General features: G+C 49.6%; 2 protein-coding genes across 7 annotated transcripts in view; one reads left to right on the top strand and one right to left on the bottom strand.

Annotated features, from left to right (window-relative positions):
• DNAJC5 (DnaJ heat shock protein family (Hsp40) member C5) overlaps nucleotides 1–15,295 on the top strand; it is a 31,313-nt gene extending 16,018 nt beyond the window's left edge. For 5 of the 6 annotated variants that reach the window (XM_040575398.1, XM_040575400.1, XM_040575401.1 and 2 more), the window contains 4 exons: nucleotides 2,992–3,127; nucleotides 5,492–5,705; nucleotides 6,768–6,939; nucleotides 8,283–15,295. In XM_040575398.1, coding sequence (XP_040431332.1) covers nucleotides 3,021–3,127; nucleotides 5,492–5,705; nucleotides 6,768–6,939; nucleotides 8,283–8,386 — 597 coding nt within the window. In that variant the 5' untranslated portion in view covers nucleotides 2,992–3,020 and the 3' untranslated portion in view covers nucleotides 8,387–15,295. Of the gene's footprint in view, nucleotides 1–1,913; nucleotides 1,935–2,991; nucleotides 3,128–5,491; nucleotides 5,706–6,767; nucleotides 6,940–8,282 lie in introns of those variants that run through there. The other variant, XM_040575404.1, reaches the window with a different exon arrangement.
• A 2,016-nt stretch (nucleotides 15,296–17,311) lies between these two features.
• LOC121078841 (corticoliberin-like) lies at nucleotides 17,312–18,507 on the bottom strand. Its single transcript, XM_040575397.1, has one exon. The coding sequence runs from the start codon at nucleotides 17,891–17,893 to the stop codon at nucleotides 17,504–17,506; it is 390 nt and encodes a 129-aa protein (XP_040431331.1). The 5' UTR covers nucleotides 17,894–18,507; the 3' UTR covers nucleotides 17,312–17,503.
• Between the last annotated feature and the right edge of the window lie 461 nt (nucleotides 18,508–18,968).

Below are 18,968 nucleotides of genomic sequence, written 5' to 3'. Positions count from 1 at the left end.
GCCTCGGGCTGAAGGGTCAGGCGTGGCTGGGCCAGGTTTGGAGGCTGGGAAGGTTTAGAAGGGAGAAGTTTCAGCCCTCCTTGCTTCCGACCACCCGATCTGCTGTCATCCTTCTTGGTGCTGATCCTCGCTGGGATGTCCCTAAAAAGTGGCAGGGAACTAGCCTTTTTTCTTTGTTGTAATTGTAGTCTGCCATTTTGATGGGGTAAATTCAGGTTATAAAACGGTCTAAGAAGCGGCAAACCTGGCAGAAAGGAACATATCAACAGTTTCATGAAGCTTGATAGGATTCTTTTGGGAAGTTAAAAAGAAAATTAGTCCAAGGCCCAATTTACCGTTGATGTATATGAGATGTTAAGACCGGTTTTCATGTAACTGTCCAGGTTTAATCTAATTGTTTTTGTTAAGCTGGTACCAATTACACTGATCTGGCCACGCTGAAAACAGTTGCATGTTCTATTAAAGCTGACTAATGCAGGACGTTCTGGTACACAGATGGTTAAAAACTGTGCTGTTTAATCCAGGGGATTACCTTTCTTCAGGACCTTCTGAGCGAAACCTCTTCAGGGAATCCTGCTTGCTTAGGATACGCAGCAGATGGCTTGTTACTGCTGGGTACAACACTTCTTAAAAACAGAGCAGCTTTCAGTGCTGTGAGTTAGAGCCACTTGTAAAAACAGTAGGGTAGGTAATACCCTGCTTTATGAAGTCCTGTAAACTTAAATAACTCGCACCTTTATTGTATTTGTAATTCTGTTCCATATTTGAAAAGCCAAAGGTTACATTCATAGTCATAAGGCTGTTCTGATCCTTTAAATAACAAGTTTCCCAGGTGAATTCCTGTTACCACCCTGGCCTCCATTCTTCTGCCGGTACCTACGTGTCCTCTTTGTACTGGTATTAAAAAGTAAATGCAAGCACCCCGCTACCCTGAACTTTTCAGATGAAAATGATTAAAAATTGTAGCGGTATGAAATTTTCTTCCTATGTCTGTCTTTATTCTTGACATCAGCCTACAGACTGATAGACGCAGCCTGGATCAAATTGAATTTGTTTCTACTAAACCAATTGGCCCTCGTTTAACGGTAGAGATTTCATTAAGCAGAACATGGTGTGTACCTGTGATCTAAAGCATCCGTGCGCCACGGGCGTGTTGGATTGATTTGGAAGGAAGCTCGCTTTGCCTAAGCGGAGCTACAGACTGCTAAACACAGGTAGTGGAGTGACAGAGAAGCGTCCCTGGGCTTGATGCTGCTCACAGCCAGTGGGCGTGATAGAAAGTGCAAGAGAATTTCCCAGGAAGGCCATGAGGAAGAGGTGGTGGTCTCAGTTGATGAGAATGGAGCGCAGGAGCCTGCGCAGCCATCGGAGCAGCCTGTGCGATTAGCTAGATTACCGGCTCCACGTCAGGATCACCAGTCTTTGACCTCAGCGGCGGGACTGCTGGGGGGGCAGGCTGGTGGTGGCAGGCGTGGAAAGCCCGTCCTGGAGAGGGTTTTGTCTCCTGTGCTCTTGGACGGGGTGGTTCTTGATGGTTTTCCTCTCCTTGATGTTTTTCCTCTCCTTGATACTCTCCTGTGGAAACGGTTCAGTAGCTTATCACTATCTTTTTAAAAGGAAAAAAAAAAAGATTTTTTTCTTCCTACATACATGTCTTCCTTCCTGACTTGGAGTGTATTTTGGATTCTTGGCCTACGAATTTAGAGCTGCTGCTATTATTACTACCGTTATCATCATCATCATTATTAATTTATCATTTCCTTATTAGGTAGCATTTAATTAAACTCACCAGAGCTGCCAATGATTTCTTGAAGGAAGTTAGATGAGAGTTTACCAGTTCAGCAGGTGCGCTCCAGTTACAGAAACCAAACGCAGTTACCAGTGTTAAACTAAGTTAAAGCTGGGGAGGCCAAACGCAGAAGAGCAGTTATCAGATAGGCTCTGAGACAGACAGGGAAGGTCTGATGCCTGTATCCGTATCCATTCCACTTAGTCACCTTTGTGCCAGGACGACAATACCTGTGCACTGGAAACAGACCTGGTGTGTTTTGTGAAGTGTATCAGCACCACGAGATCCTATCAAGGCCCAAGTAGTGAAAGATCTTAGCATATTTCTTTCAGGTAGCATTTTAAAAGCTGAAGTTATTAACTTTGTTATATAAGACAAAGGGTTAAAATTGAGAAGTCTGGTGCTTTAAATATCTTTTTCAAAGTCGACATAATCTGGTGTGGGCTAGCTGTAATGACATAATCCAAAAATAGCCAATAGTCTTCTCTTCGATGCTCATCCTTGCTGCAGTTCTGCAGCTAAAGAGTGGCAGATGCTAATCTCCTAAGGATGTTAGAGGGCGTATCCAGATCTGTCCGCGGCGTGTCACCGGGGAGACCTCCAGGATCTGCACGTCTGAATTTAGAGTAGGAGGCTGTCGCTTTCCAGTAGCGTGACTGATGTAGCATACCAGTTAAATGGTTGATTTGGTTATTACAGGGGAGATGATGGATGTGGAGCTTTGTGCTTACCCCGTGCACCTGTGGTGCAAAAAGGCAGCCTCAGCGTAACAGCAGCCTAGCTGTTGTCCAGTTATTTTTCTAGGCGTTGTCATGAATAAGTAATATTAAGACTAAGAAAGAAGATGAACTAGCATTGGGGATGTGTATGTGGTGCATACCTGTAGCTACGCTTCAGCTGTTGATTTTTATTTTATTTTTTTAAAGAGTGGAATTGAGTATATACACCGGTGATTCTGCAGTACCTGGTGCTGCGCTGGAGATGTAGCAGTTTTCACTGATAATTCACTGTTGGGTCCTTTGGAACTTTTAAACTTCCACGTATATTAAGAGCTTTTTCTCTTCAATGCCAGTTAAAACCTAGAAGGTGAATTTTCACATACAGTTCTCATACCCTGAAGCCTCTCTTTTCAAGGCTGATTTGTCTAATAGGTCTTTGTTCTTTTTAGTTTAAGCATTTCTTAATCCTTTTTTTTTCCCCAGGGACCACTCCTCTGTTCAGGTTGGTTAAGATGGCAGACCAGAGGCAACGTTCGCTGTCTACCTCTGGAGAATCGTTATACCATGTGCTAGGACTGGACAAGAATGCTACTTCTGATGATATTAAAAAGTCATACAGGTAAAGTTTTGAGTCTTATACCTGTTGCCCGATAACACAAATGGCTTTAATTAACTGTTCAACAGATGTGGTATTTATGTATAGGCTCAAGTTGGTTTATTTAAAACCTTTTGCGAGAAAAATCTGCGAGGACACCAGGTGAAAACACATGGTTTCTTTTAAAAATTGTGTGGAAACCATGCCTAGACTGTGTGTGCCAGTGTTGTTAGAACCTTAAATTTTATTTATAGCAAGTTAAACACTCAAATATGCAGTATCATTGTGAACGTTCTTTATCTAAAAGTTGAACCAAGTTTTAAGGGTGGGATCAGAGTTTAACTCCTCATTTACGTTACGTAGCTTTGTGTCTGGCTTAGAGAACACAGCTGGGCAATCCTGCACCTTCATCCATCATTTCTAGTTCTGACACAGTGAGGTACAGACTGAAGATGTAAATAAGGATGGAGGCTGACAATTACTTCTTTCTAAAATTACATTCAAAATTTCTTACTTTATGTGGAGTTATTTTTAAAAGAGAATTTTTTTAACTTTTTTTTCTTAAAGTTGGACAGTTGAAATGGCTTCACATTAACCAAGTGAAAACTTAGGATGGTTACAGGACTTTATCTTCCCACATTCCCCCCAGACCTGCTTTTGTGCAATTGCTTTTTTACCTGAAGCATGAATGACATATGGTCTTGTTAATTATTTGCCAAGTGGCAGTGTGTTTAACATTACACTAGGGGTCAGTAGAAATCCTTACTTGAGAATACGCTTCATAAGTTTTCTTTTAGTCTTCAACATTTACCAAACCCTTTTTCCCTTTCAAAGTCACTTTTTAATACTGATAGCACTTAGAGTGAAATCCATGAATAAATTGGGCAGACAGACTATCAACAATTAGCTATGGCTTTCTAAAACCTAACTGGAAGTTTGAGGCAGTAATCCTCTAGCCTCCGTGACCAGAAACGACTTTACTCATGGAGGTAAAAACTGCAAACTTTTTTTCCTTTGGAGGAAGGACTCGACTAGATCCGAGGGGGAAACGTAGCTGCTTCATACGTATCTGAAATTTCACCTTACCTTGTTGCCTCTGCCCTTTTATTGGCCACCTCTTGTTTTCGTTCCATTTGATCTGGAATGTCCTTTGCTGGCCTGTGGGCTATGGAATCTGTGTACACATGGGAAATGAAAAATATTTATCTATTGCAACCTGATAGTAGCTAAGTCCTCTTCAAGTTTACATAACTTCGCTCTAATTATAAAAACTGTGATTGTTTCAGTCCTCGCCGAGCCTATGGCATTACTGGCAGCCCTGGATGTTACCTTCCCATGCAACACCATCATAGTATAAAAATGCTTCAAGCGCACACTTGATCTATTATTCGAACTCTGATGTTGTGTGTGTGCATCCAGACCTGTTCTTGCACAAATCTTTTGTTTATCTGAATGTTGCCCAGCTTCAAAGTTGTCACGGGTAAATGTCTGCAGGCTTCTGTGTGTTCGTTAGATAACAAGGCTCTTGTGGTCATTTTCTACAGAGGACAAGTACCTTTTTGGTGGTGGTGGGCTGTTGGTATAGAATTCCAGATCACTTTCTGTTTTGGAGCACAAATGGCTCAAACGGCCAAACAGTGCTTTTTCTGTGCTCATTAAAGAGGTGTTTGGCCAGTACTGATTTCTTTCACTGCTTGGGCCGTGTCCGAACCTGCAAATTCATCAGTGCTTAAACTTTCGGATATTTTATGCTATCCTTAGTGACCTCTGGGTGCTGTAAACTGCTGTCATTTAGTTGTAAGATCTAGGATGATATGGGGAGGTACGTTATTTCCTGATATTTCGAAACTCGAAAGCCAGTTCTATTCTAGCAAGACTTGAACTGAAAAGTATTTTGTACCTGCACAGGAACTGGTGAATTAACCACAAGTGATTGTCTGTTCTATTTTTGTGTTCCACCGCTGCAGATCAGTTGTGGCAGCTTGCTTATATTTACTCTTTGATACTATATCATAAACGTGTGGTGTCTCTCTTCTGTTAGCTTGGTTTTTGCTTCAGCAAGAGCAAAACCTACTGGTGGAAATTGCTGGGGCTGAGGGGTAAAAAGGAGTGCTTTCTTCTTTTCTTCAATGTCCCGACTTTTTTCCATTGGATTTCTGAGGATCCAATCCAGCAGTCTGAGATCAATCCTGCAAATTAAGCTAGACAGTGCTGTAGTGTTTTGTTATCAACAGGGAAGTGAATCAGAAATGAAGGAAACCGGAGCTGCTTAGATACTTTCAACGGGAACTTGAAAATCTCTCTTGAGTGGCAGGCTACGGAATGGGGTGGGGGGGATGAGGAACACAAATCCCATTTTTTAATCTATACTCTTTTTGCTTTCTGCAGGAAACTTGCATTGAAATATCATCCTGATAAAAACCCTGATAATCCAGAGGCAGCAGAAAAGTTTAAAGAGATCAATAATGCTCATGCGATATTGACCGATGCGACAAAGCGAAACATTTATGATAAGTATGGTTCTCTGGGTCTGTATGTAGCAGAGCAGTTTGGTGAAGAAAATGTGAACACGTATTTCGTCCTATCCAGCTGGTGGGCAAAGGTAAATAAAAGTGCAAAGAGAAGTTACTCTGGATTGACACTTAAAATCTTTAAAGAACTCCATTTGAAAATGGTGCTTGCTTTTACTTCTGGAACTTGTTGAATCTCTGACACCTTGTAATTTAACCTTCTCTTAATGGTGATTTCACAGACTCCAGATCATTTGTTCGCTTGCCCGTCTTTGTTTCTTGTGCGGTAGAAAAGAGTTTCACAGTATACCAAATTGCACAGCAAGCTCATGTTTCTTCACAATACTTTTAAAGGCTTTTTTTAAAGGTGAAATAATTATTGTATAGCTGTCTTCTGTCAGCACCAAGGAGTTATTTTATTGGACTCGTTATTTTTAAGCATAATATGCTTTGTTTTTCTACCCTGTTGCCAGCATTGTCTCCATCTCGGTTCCCTTGCAGGAAGCGAAGTCACCAAATCATGGTGGTTTGCTACTTTGTACAACTATTTTTTCAAACAGTTAGGCAGTGACCTCTCTGAAAACTTTCATTTTGCTCATTGCGACTCACTGTGATGGGCACCCAGACAGACTCAGCTGGCTTTGTGTTGGCTTGCTCAGGTAGTGGTAGGATCTAATCTCCTAACTTCAGTGTGATGAGCTTTGCAGCCGTGCCTACGGCCTTGGGCAACTCCCTGCTGTAGGTACATGACAATCTGTACGTCGGCTACGTAGTGTAAATCTATTCCAGGGATATTATGCGAACTACAGTCTGTCCTAAACTATTGTGCCTCTGGATTTCACTACAGATATGCTTCGGTGTCATCTTGCAGATGTAGCAGGAAACATAGACCGCTTAAACCTAATTTCTAGGAATTTATTCAAGTAAACCACTGACAGTATTCAGCTCAGTATAAAATGTTCGTAGCTGTCACCAGTTTTGCACATATTTTAAATACATCATGGTGGTTAAATATAAAAACGTAGCCGATGTTATGTCTCTACATCACTGTATTTTTTTGTCTCTAGTTTCCATATCAAAGTCTCACAAACTCAATGGTCACGGCGTGGTAGGCATAGATTATGAACGTTTCTTTTATCTTCTGTCCTCTGCAGGCCTTGTTTGTGTTCTGTGGGCTCATCACAGGCTGCTATTGCTGTTGCTGTCTGTGCTGCTGCTGTAATTGCTGCTGTGGGAAGTGTAAACCTAAACCTCCTGAAGGCGAAGAACAGGAATACTACGTCTCTCCAGAGGACTTGGAGGCACAGTTGCAGTCAGATGAAAGGGGTAGGTAAAAAAGCTGTGAGATTTCTAGAAGTCTAGGATGACTGATGTTCAGAGAGTATCGGTCTCTGACCTCGTGCTCAGTGGGCTATTTAAGGAGCAGCGCTTGCTTTGTAGAGAGATCAGCACAGGTCTCTGGGGGAGAAGAAGCACCAGAGTTTAAACGGTTACACGGGTAACACCACCACCAGGAATAGAGCTGCTGAAAAGTCCCCGTGGGTCTTCGCTGAACTTGGGTTGAGCTTCGGAGAAATGGGTGTCTGCTGTGGTTTAACCTAGCGGGCAGCTGAGCAGGGAGCCATCCGCTCGCTCCCCGCCCAGTGGGATGGGGGAGAGAATGAAAAGAAAAGTAAAAGAACTCGTGGGTTGAGATAAGGACAGCTTAATAAGAAAGGGGGAAAAAATGTGAGAGAAATGAAAATAACAACAACAAAAAGAACAGATAAAGCAAGTGATGCACAAAGTGCACGAGGCAATTGCTCACCACCTGCTGACCAGTGCCCCGAGCAACGGCAGCCCCCACCCCCAGCCAAGTCCCCCAGGTTTACTGTTCTGCATGACGCCATGTGGGATGGGACATCCCTTTGGCCAGTTGGGGTCAGCTGCCCTGGCTCTGTCCCTTCCCAGCTCCTCGGGCACCCCCAGCCTGCCCGCTGCCAGGGCGGTGTGAGGAGCTGAAAGGTCCTTGACTTGGTGTAAGCACTGCTCAGCAACAGCTAAAACACCGTTGTGTTACCAGCATTACTCTCATCCTAAATGCAAAGCACAGCACCATACCAGCCGCTGTGAAGAAAATTAACTCCATCCTAGCAAAAACCAAGATAGTGACCAACATTTAGCTTCTTTTCTATGTCGCTGGATCAATAGACCAGCCAGACTCTTGTGATTCCAGAAGGGGTTTCTTTGCCCCAGAGGATGGGCAGCGCAGAGGCAGTTTGCTGACTGCATCAGGTGTAAAGGAAACAGGACGCTACCCTACGAACCATAGCAATACGATTTATGAAGTTCTAATGCTATTTCTGTAATTAAACTGATCACTTTTAAAAGAATGTAGAGTCTTGTGTGTGCTCTGATTGTGTTTTTAACTGGTATTGCTGAACGGTGGGAGAGTAGCAGCTGCTCTTAAATGAAGAGAGAAATAAACCTACATATGGAACATTTATTGCGAGGCTAATGGTAGTGTGTGCAGACTGAAAGACAATAAATCCTCATCATGCTCTAGAGGAGTGTAAAATTGTGTTATCAGAGTGTTGCAGGGAGACGTACCTTATGCTTACCAGAACACAGAACCAGAACGCTGCTTTTTCTTCGCTTGGTGTGCTAAACCTTTTGTCTTTGCTTTTCAGAGGCCTCAGACGCACCTATTGTGATACAGCCAGCATCAGCCACAGAGACGACCCAGCTCACAGCTGACTCTCACCCCAGCTACCACACTGATGGATTTAATTAAGTTAAGGAAACACTGTAATTAGAATGGATAAAAAATTACATGGCCAACTCAACACTAGAATCATGAACATTAGAAGTAGAGAATGGGGAGGGGGAAAAAATTCTGCCAGAGTAAGAAGGCAGCTTTCCAACCTGCCGAGAATATTTTGTAATCCCTTCAGCCTTTTGTCACCTTTCAGTGTCGTATCTTGATGATACGTGAAGTGCTGTAGCATGCAGTATTTAAAGCAGTTTAGCTACGGTTTTATGTTTTCTTTCTTTTTTTTTTTTATAGCATGTATGGAGTTATGTTAAATGTCTGTGGTGTAATGTATTGAGTTGTCACAATATGTGTGAGGGAGACATTCTGCATTTTAAGCAGTAGTACTGGCCTAAAAATGAGATTTAAAAAGAAAAAAGCTTCATAAAGCCACCACTTTTTCATACAGCCAAGCTGTCGAAGACCTTTAAAAGTTCATGAATTTCATTTGGGTGCAGCAAGCCAATTCTCTTATTCCTCCTATTCCTGCATTGTTGTCTAAGCAAGTTTACAAAGCCAAGAGCCAAAAAAATGCCAGTCCTGCAGAGCTGGAATTCTCTTTAATGCTGGTTTTCAGCTTAAATAAATCTACCTTGAAAAATAAAAAGGGAGAGTTTCCAATCTTTGAACAGTTAAATTGATGAACACCTCTTTATGTGTAAGGGTTATCCTCAGTGTCAATGTAATCACAAGCTGTAGTTTGTCACAAATCCAACTGTGAATGGGTTTCTTTGGTGGTGGCGGTGGGATTTTAACTGCAAGCACAATTCTGCTTTGGTTTGACTTTTCCTGAAATGCTAAAGACCAAATAGTGCAGCTTTTCTGAATGCATGAGAATCTTACAGTGAAACTGGTTCATTGGTTTGCACTGAGCAAGTGGATAAAATACAGACAGCAGGCAACAGCGTAAATGTTAAAAATAATAATAATTGGCTTTTAAATTTTTCTCTAATATTCTGAGATACTAATAGACAAGTGGGGTATTACGTGTTTTTAAAACTTTTTATAATCCATTAGCCCTTTAATTTTCTCATGAGCATCTTTGTGGAGTACTTAAATGGCTTTTTAAGAACAAAACACCTTACTTTATATTTATATTGTATAATTTGCACATTGTCTTGCGTTTAGACTTGTTTACACCAGTTTTTCTTTTCCTCAGAACAACTGTGGGGAAACCATTGAAAGGTTTCCTGTGCTGTTTTGAAGCCAATTATGTTTGAATACTTCTCTTGAAACTGTGGTCGATTGAGATTTGTTTAACTGTTAAAGAGGCATTTTAGTCCGCTGCTGAATCGCTGGTGTATTTTGTTGTTAATCCTCTTGGTTTAGGTGATACGGAGCCGGGATCTAGAGCAGCTACCAGTAAGCCTACGTGTGGCGCTTCTAGCAGTTAATTACAGCCTCGTTAATTCTGCTCTTCATGGTTTTATATCACAATGCCTCTACTGTCCTTTGTACCCCCCGTCTTCCCCTTTTCATTTTTCACCTATTTCTGTCCCGAGGCTATTTACAGCCTTCCGTCCGGTGTGTGCTTTGGAGGTCTCTCGCGCTGCTCTTTTACAAGGTCCAGGCGTTGCGAACGGGGTTTAAAAGAAAAAAAAGCACTGTCAGGCTGTGGGAACTGCCAGCGAATGAAGGGTACCCTCCTGCCAGGGAATCTTTCTGAATTTATTTTCACTCCATCTGTGCGCGAGCTGAAAATGATAGAGCACATAAAATCTGACGTGAAACCACGTTAAACGTAGCGGGTAGAAGAAAATGTTATCAACACAGTCTAAATACCGAGGGAGGAACGCGTGCAAAATGGGATTTTACTGTCGCTCTTGGTACAAACACATGTTTATTGCTCGCATGTGAGCCTGTTGCAAGTAAGCATGCTTTTGTTACCACGTCAGGTTCCAAAAATTAAAAAAAACTCTGACTAGATGTAAGGAGCACGTTTGTTAAGTAACTTCTGCCTTGTAGATAGCCCTTCAGACCTGAAATGTTGTGGGTTAGTGAAAGAACCTTCTGATTTATGTCAGGAAAAACTTTCTTGGGTGGGCTCGAGGACCGTTGTGTGTGATTTGGCTCAAGGTCTTCGATTAATTAAGTCTTTGTTTGACCCCTTGGAAAGAAAAGCAATTTTAAAGCTTAAAATGACATCACGTTGGCTGTCCTTGTAGGTTTTGCCTGATGCTGGTTCTTGATGTTGAATTGCACCCTGGATTATGCTTGAATTTCTCTACAGGCTCCCTTCCCTGAGAACTTGCTGGTTAGAATGGCCCCTGTACTCCATGCAGATCGGTCGATGTTGTCAGCTTAAACAAACAAAACCGCCCTTGGGGATTTTTTGGCTTTTTAAATGAGCGTAGTTGATACGATTGACTGGGTAGAGCGAGATAAAGGCTGTTTCCCCGTGCGCTGTGCGTGTCTCACTCCCATCTCCACGCGTTCGTCGGGACGTGTAGCAAAAAGCTTTGACTGCGGTTCTGTTCCTTAACCCCCAGGCATCTCTGTTGACCCCAAAAAAAAGCTGTCAGGAGGCAGCGAGTGGCCGGGAGAGCGAGCGAGCGCGCCGGGGCTGGCGTCGTGCGAGGAGGCAGCGGCAGCGCGGGGAAGCCCTGCGGGCGAGGTGACAGCAGGTCTGAGGTGCGGAGCAAAGGGAGGATAGAGGCGATGCCTTCATCTGTGTTCTGCGCTGCTTGGAAGAGATGACATCCAGGGGAACCGCCTGGTTTGGTTCCTCTTTCAGCGAGGCGTGAGCCGGAGAGGTGCTGCTTTGCTTTCCTTTCAGCTCTTCCTGTGGGTGGTGTGTGAGGAGTGAATTAGTCCGTGTGCGGTTAGATGCCAGTAGGAGATGCTAGATGCTCCGAGGGGAACTACGCTGAGATCCCAGTCACAGGGAATGAGGAGAAAAAGCCTTTTTAGGTGAATATTCGTATTTTTTGAAACGGTCTTAGTTTGCCCGTGTTCCTCTGTAATCTCTGAATTTAAGATTATTGTATGTTAATGTCTTTCTTCCTGAACTATACAAGAAAGTTATTTAAACGTTGCTGCTTTAAAAGCTAAAATAGTGTAACCAGAAGATATGTAGGGCAACGCCCGCTTTTTTTCTGTTGTAAGGTACAAGAGCATCCCGATGTCGAACAGGAGTTGCACTTCAAAATGGCCAAATTTAATCCTAGTAAATGCAAAGTTGTGTTGCAAATAGTAGTTAACAAATGTGGCTGGCACAATTCTGAGCTTAAGTCGCTGGAGCTGCGTTGTCCCTGCCAGAGCTGAAGCAGCAGCTTCGCGGGCACTGGAGCCTGTCCCCGGCTTGCATGCAGAATGTTTCCTTCCAGAACTGAGCCTGAGCGCTGTTCTCTCTGTTCGGCCTCCTGCCAGAACGAAAACTTGAGCTTGGATTTTTATTTTTTTTTTTGGTTTTTAAAAGTTGCATCGCGGTCTTTTGTTTTACGAGTTGCCTGAGACCTCTGTTCCAGGAGCGCGGCCACCTCCGCCCGGCTCCTGGGTCCCCGCTCAGCGGCCGATTTCTGAGCGCTTTTGTGGCTCCTCCTCGCGGGGAGGAGCGCGTCCAGAGCCCGACTCCGCGGGTGTCGAGGGCCGGCTGCTGGCTTCGCTCCGAGTTTCGTTGTGCAGAGCGCCCTTCGTAGCTTCGGGTAAGTGAGGGCAGCCCTGGGCGCGTCGCAGCGGCCGGGGGCTGTCGGCGGTGCGGGGCTCGCGGTGCCCAACTCCCTACGCTCCCTGCGGATGATGGGGTACGAGGGCTGTACCCTCACTCCAAGCCGATGAAGGGGCATTGCACCGGTGAAACGTGTATGGCTTTGGTGATGTATGTAGGAAGTTCTTAAATATTTATCTGTATATAACTTCGGTTTTGTAAACCCCCGTGGTGTCCGATATGGTGTACATTTCTGCCGATCCCACGCGGTGATGTTTTAGAGCCATGTTACCTTTTCAGTCTTTTATTTTTAGATCTGTAATATTTTAAAACTGCTTTAGATATTAGCGCTCCTAGTGGTATTACAACGTGATGCTCTTGGAAGTCGGGCTGCGCGCAGCCTGCGGTCTGACCGGAGGCACCCGCGCAGGAAGGCGGCGTTGGCACCCAGCTGAGGAACGCCGGGGCTCGCGGCGGTGCCGTGGGAGGGGGGAGTGCGGTTTTAAAACCCCCTCGTCTCAGAGCCTACAAACACTACAGGTATAACCCGGGCAGGAACCCAATAGGAAATACGTTCCTGCCCCGTTTATTAAGGCAGTTACGTTGCGTGGTGTAGAGGGACCCTGGTGTGCTTTTTTTTTCTGTGCGGGGGGCACACCTCAGAGCATCTGTAACGTGTGCGCTCCAGAGGAGTACCCCGTTCTCTCGAGTAGTTTGTGCCCTTCGTCTGTCTGGTGCCCCTCAGTGTTCTTGACGTTTCCAGGCAGTTTAGGAAACGTCTTTGTGCTGCAGTTTTCCCTACCCAATGCAACTGGATATTGGCATAACGTTTAACAGGAGATTCTCGCAAGGTAGTCAGGGAGGCTACTGCCACTTGGCGGCCCCTGCCTCCTGTTAGTAATTCTGGATGCTGTTTAAATATGCATTAATCTTAGAGCACTGAATCATAACCCCCCAACGCAAGTGTTTATAGTGTAAGGTTGGTATAAACTTAACTTGCTTAATCATTTGATGCTGCTTCTCTGTGTTATTGTGGAAATCATCTAGTTTGTAGCGTACCATTGCACCAACAACTGCTTAAAATATCTTGAAAGTCTGACTGATAGCTAACTCAGTGGCAGGAAATTTGTCAGTGTTCAAGTCCTGCAAGAACTCTGGTCTGCTCCACGTCCTGCGTTGGGAGGTTTAAGCGCTGTCCGGGACTCTGCAAGACGGAAATCCCTGTTTCAGTCCGAGAGGCTGCTTTCTGTACACGAAGAAACTGCATGAGGGAAGCTGTCGGTCTCTTTCTGTCTGCACAAGCCAAATGCCGTAAATCTGGAAGACAAACCTTCGTTTGGAAATCAGACGCCAATGTTACGTGCACAGCTCATTTTGTTGTTCAAAGGATAGATGCTGGGAAGTTCTGGTGGCTATATATATATATATGTATGTATGTGTACAGAGGAAGCGCGTATATAAAACGGCCATTCATTCTCGAGTGCTGTTGTCTTCTCTGCTCCCTTTCCCCCACGGCCAGCACTGTGGGTGTATTCCCGTGGTCGTGCTCTGTGTGCCGTGATGGCTTCCACCAAGTGTGCGATCTGCTTCAGTTCCCCCAGTGCCGCTTGGCCTCGGCCCGGTCGGCTGGCGCTGGGCTTTGCTGCTCCGGCCTTTCTTTAGGGAACAAAACGAAACCCAGCAGCCGCAAGGAGGGCAAGGGAATAGGTTTGGCTTGCGTGGGCTGGTACGTGGGGATGGTTTAAGCGTGGTCAACACGCTCATCTCTGGAGGTAAACAGAACACAGTGTTGGTTTTTCCCCTATGCTGGTTTTCACCGCGGTGTACTCTACAAAGTGGATCTCTGAGCTCACCAAGCGAGGTCCAAACCCGCGCTGTAGGTTTTGGATTGCAGCACCGTGTGTGTGTATGTATATATGCACATATGTATATATTTATACAACAGCTGTGCACCTCGTACTTGCCGCTGTTTTTTCTTTGGTGGTAGAACGTGAAATTTGGCTCAAAGTGCTTCTGTGAACTCTCAGACAAGTGGACGGTGCGAGTTTTGTGGGGCCAGAATTGTGCTTTCTGCTTGCAGCTGCAGGAAAAACAACAACTGTTGGCTTGAGTGACTGGTGAACCAGTGGAAGGATCCTGTTGTATAAATAAATAGGTGGCGTACGAAGCAGAGAGCTGTGCTGCTCGGAAAGGGGAAAACAATCTTTCCTCCCGAAGTCTTCCCTCCTTGCTAGAGTGAATTTAAACTTGAGCAGTGTTTTCGCACAGCCTGCTCCCGCTGTTCAATTTGCAGTGCTCACGGGTTGGACCCGTAAGACTGGGAGCTATTGCGAGTCACAAAAGTAAGGTTAGACGGCCGTCTGTGTAAAGACACGCGGCTTGTGGCCAGCGTTCGTGGGAGCACCACCGAGTTACTGCTGGTCGTGCTGGGTAGAGAGCGCAGCTGCGCCTGCGCTTCCAGAAGCTGATGCAGAACGCGGGGGTTTCCCACTGCGCAGCGGTCAGCAGAGACGGGGGGATTCCTCCTGTCGCGTCCACGTTTGTCGTTCTGTCCGTGTCCGACACGGTGGATGAACTCTGACTCTTGCCAAGTCCCAAACCCTCGCTGTTTCCTCGTTTGGGCGCGTGCCACGTAAGCCAGTTGCTGTCATTCCTCCCTCTGCTCGTCCCCACCTTCTCCCACTTTTTTGGGCTGGGCGTGGGTTGTTTGGTTTGCGTTATCACTGACATCCAAGGCAGTTTATATTAATTTTGCGTGTGAGCAGGGCCCTGAGCTAAGTAATTCATCATGGGGTTTTGTTGTACTGGCCTCTTTCTGAAGCCTGAGGGAGCTGAGGACGGAAGGAGGGAATGCGTTCTGCATTTGCACTGTACTTCAACTCGGGCGGGGCGGGGGGAGCCCGTCTTTAAAAACAAAAAAAGTTGTAAAAAAAAAAAAAAAAGAAAAAACCACAATCGAAGTATGAATGCATCTGAGAAGCGATTATAATATAGACATATATATATTTTGTTATGTTACTAAAGGACCATACTTTGAATTGTATGTAAGTAGATGTGGCTGTCCGAACCTTGTGGATTGTAACACTCGATACTACTGAGCTCCTGTACATACCCGCAGTTACAGCAGAAGGAATTCTTTTATGTTCTAGCATGGTAATTCGTGTATCGTACGTCTGAATATAAACTAAAATAAAGATTGCTAAGTTATCTGAAACCACTGTTGTAAAATAAATGTTTTCAATGCAGAACTGTGTATGGGCTGCCTCTTTCCTTACCCGCGTGCTCGAAGCTGTCACCAAGAGCTACTGGGAGGCTTCTGTGACTCCCAAAGTCAGGAGGAGGTAGCACAGCCCAGCTGCGTGGGGCCATAAATGTTCTCAGTGAGGTCCCTGTGCGTGGTCTCCTACACGTTAACACTGTACGCGGTGCCCTTCCATCGCCATCAGTTCCGCTGTCCCCAGTGGTGGTGAAGTGCCGGGTTTCCCCTTTTCTACCAGCTCTGCTCAGCTCTCAGCCCGTTTGTGCTGCAGCAGGGCCGACAAGTGCCTCAGGTAAGGGTTTGTCCTACCAGGGATCAAAAGTTGGGGTTTCGCTGTCCTAAGGCGCGTGGGTGGTGAGTGGTGCGCTGGTACTCAGACCTCTCCTGCTCCCAGGGGATGCGTGAGAACCTCGGTGCCCGCTCCCCGGTGGGGCTGGGGTCACACCAAAGCCGAGCAGAGCGGCTGCAGTTAAGGACGTTCCTCCTCAGAGCACCTCCTGGCACAGCACGCGCTCTGTGCCCTCCTATATCTGTGCTTTTATCTTGATTTCTGCCCTCCTTTCACACTCCCGCGTTGTCTCCGGGACCCCAGAGGTCCCACCTGTCCCCGTGCTCAGCCCCGGTGCAGCAGCGCACCCCAACCCACCGCTGCGTGATGCTGAACGGCGCAGCCCTTCTGAGCCCGGAGAAGGAAAAGCACCCGCAGAGCTGCTGCCCCCGGCGCTGCAGCCCCGGGGGACCCCCCAGAGCAGCCGTGCACCCATCAGGCTACGGTAACGGGGCACCTTGGAGGCACTGCCAAGGCAGGGAAGGGGGCATCATCGAGGTCGCACGATTCCCCCCCCCCACTGCACCTGCAGCTGGGACCCCCCAAGCTTTCTGGAGTGGGTTAACAGCGCTCCCGAGCTGCGCCGCCCGCCTCAGGCTGCGTCATTGCCTCTGTTTTAACAACCTGTTCCTCCCCCTCCTTGAGGTAATTCCTGCTTTTACGGATTCCTTACCTTTTCCTTTTAATGGGAGAAAACGTACTTTTACGGGGAAAAAGAAAAGCAGCCCACGGCGCGCTCAGGGCGCATCAGCAGAGCGAGGCGAAGCGGCCGGTGCGAACGCAGCCTCCAGCCTGACCACGCTCCTCGCGGCGTGCTGACGGCAGCTTTCCGTGTGCACACGCGTGTGTCCGTGTGTGTCCGCCCCACGCTGCAGCTCTGGGCTGCCCCCGTCACCCCACCACCCTCTGGGCTCGCTGGCCGGAGGACGCGCACGCTGAGCATCACCGCCGCTGTGAGCCAGGGCCAGCATCAGCTCCCCAAATCTGCCTGGGGCAGGATCCGGCCTCGGGGTGCACCCAGGGGCAGCCCCGACCCTGCCGCAGCCCCCTCTGCCACCTGGGCTCCCCCCTCCTCCTCCCACGGGATTAATCGCAGCACCAGAGCACGCGGCAGGAGGACGCAGCCCCCGGCCCCGCTGCCTTCCACCCGGGAACTGGGTCTGGCCACCAACGCGCGTGGGGGGGGGGCCGCGCTCCCGTTTCCATCCCCAGAGCCATCCTCCAACACCTGCAAGGTGCCAACGCTTTTCTTTTTTTTCTCTTTTTCTTTTTTCTCATCTTTCTGGGTGGAATTTGGGAGCTCCGGTGACGGCACCGAGCTGCAGGAAGCGCACACCGGGTCCAGGAGCACCCGCTTGGGGGCTGCAGGGACGGAGCAGATCTGGGAGGGGAGCGAACGCCCGGTACCCGCAGCTGGTGCGGTGTCGCTGCCCCCAAACCCTGTCTGCAAAGTGGCTGGAGGGGTGCGGGGGGGCATCTTGAGGGGGTTCCTGGTCCACCCCCCCCCAGCGCAGGACCTGTGTGCAGACGGACGGGATGCTTCAACCCAGTCCCAACCTCGCCTCCTGCCCCTCGCCAGCCCCCTGCACCAGGGAGGGCTCGGACCCAGGGACCCCCCCCCCCGCAGCACGGGGAGGCGTCAGGGCCGGGGGAACGCGAGAGCACGGCAGCGGGGCAGGTGCGAGGGCGACTTTAATGCACGACCGCGAGGGCAGCACGCGGGACGCGGCCACGGGAGGGGGGATCCCATGGGTGGGGGGAGGTCCAGCCCCCGGCCGGGCAGCAGCTTCCCCGCTCTGCTCCACCGCAGCCACCCTTGGGTGCTCACTACGGGGTCGGTCCCCTTCAGCCCCCCCCCCCCCCCCGTCACTTCCCTATACTCTGCAGCAGCAGCTTATTGCTCAGCGCCTTCTGGGCCAGTCTCTCCTCGCGGGACATCTCCAGGAACTCGCGCAGGAGGTGGAAGGTGAGGTCCAGAGAGTTGGGTTTCCCCTCTCGCCTCTTGCCCGCCTGCAGCGCCCGGGGGACGCGGGGGGCCGTGGCGGGCGCTGCCCCCCGGGGCTGGCAGAGCCGGGGCTGTCCGTGGGGCTGGGGGCTGCCGGCGGGCACCGGGGGTCGCGGGGCTCCCGGCCACGGCTCCCAGCTGGGCTGGGGGGCTACGGGCAGCCTGCGGGGCCACTGCAGGGGCGAGCAGGTCTCCGAGGGCAGGAAGAGCAGGACGAGGACGGAGGCAGCCGAAATCATCCTGAGCCGCATGGCAGCCGCTCCGGGGGGGGCCGGGGGCCGGATGCCTGCAAAAAGGACCCCCCCCCCGCCCCCAGACCCCCCGCGTCCCCCCAACGTCAGGGGGCACCCGACGGGCTCCGCGCCACGGGGGGGGGGGGGGACCCCTGCCCCTGAGGGTGACACCCCCGGGGATGGGGTCCCCGCCACGAGGACACCCCCCCCCCCCCCCCCGCCAAAAAAAAAGCCCTGCAGGTGGGACCCCCCCCCCCCCCGGACTTGGGACAGCGCCCTCGTGGGGATGAAGCCCCCCGGTTCCCCCCCCCGGGGACCGGGACCGAGCCCGCCCTTAACGGGACCCCTTCCTCCGGGGACGGGACACCCGGGACCAGCAGCACGGGACCCCCCACGGGACACGGGACCCCCCACGGGACGCCCCCAGAGCCGGGACACGGGACCGGGGCACCCCCGGGACACCCCCTCCCCCGGGACCACCCCCGCGCTCCGGGGCTTGGGACCCCCCCCCCCCCCACCTTCCCGTCCCCTCTCCTCCCGGGGCAGCCGCTAACGGAGGCTGTCGGGTGCCCGGTCCCGGTCCCCGGTGCCCGGTGCCGGCCGCTCCCCGCGCTCACCGCTCCCTCCGCCGCTCCCGGACCCGCTCCCGGTGCCGGTTCCGCGCCCCCCGCCCCGCGCTATATAGGGGCGGCGGCGGCCGCCGCGTGACCGCGCTATAACCGGGCGGTGCCCCCCCCCCCCCCCAAAAAAAAACACGTGACGGGGAGGGGCGGGGGGAGCCGGGGGGGGGAGAGAGAGGGGGGGGGGGGGAGCTGTCCGCGGTGCTGAACGGCCGGGGGGGAGGCACGGGGATGGGACGGGAGGGGCTGGGGGGGGGGGGCTCATGGGGGGCTGGGGGGGGCTGGGGGGGAGCATGGGGACACCGTGGGGGCATGGGGTGGCCCGGGGGGGGTTACATGGGGGGGTTGGGAGGGGAAAAAGGGGGGTGGGGGGAGTGGGGGGGGTGCCTGGGGGGGGGGGGGGAAGGGGGGGTGTATGGGGGTGTTGGGAGGGAATAGGGGAGTGGGGGGGGGGTCTTGGGGGTGTTGCGGGG

Source organism: Cygnus olor, chromosome 16, assembly GCF_009769625.2.
Source record: "Cygnus olor isolate bCygOlo1 chromosome 16, bCygOlo1.pri.v2, whole genome shotgun sequence".
In the NCBI taxonomy this organism is placed as follows: domain Eukaryota; kingdom Metazoa; phylum Chordata; class Aves; order Anseriformes; family Anatidae; genus Cygnus; species Cygnus olor.
The sequence above is the reverse complement of the archived record's forward strand: the minus strand, read 5'-3'. Positions and strand labels throughout refer to the sequence as shown.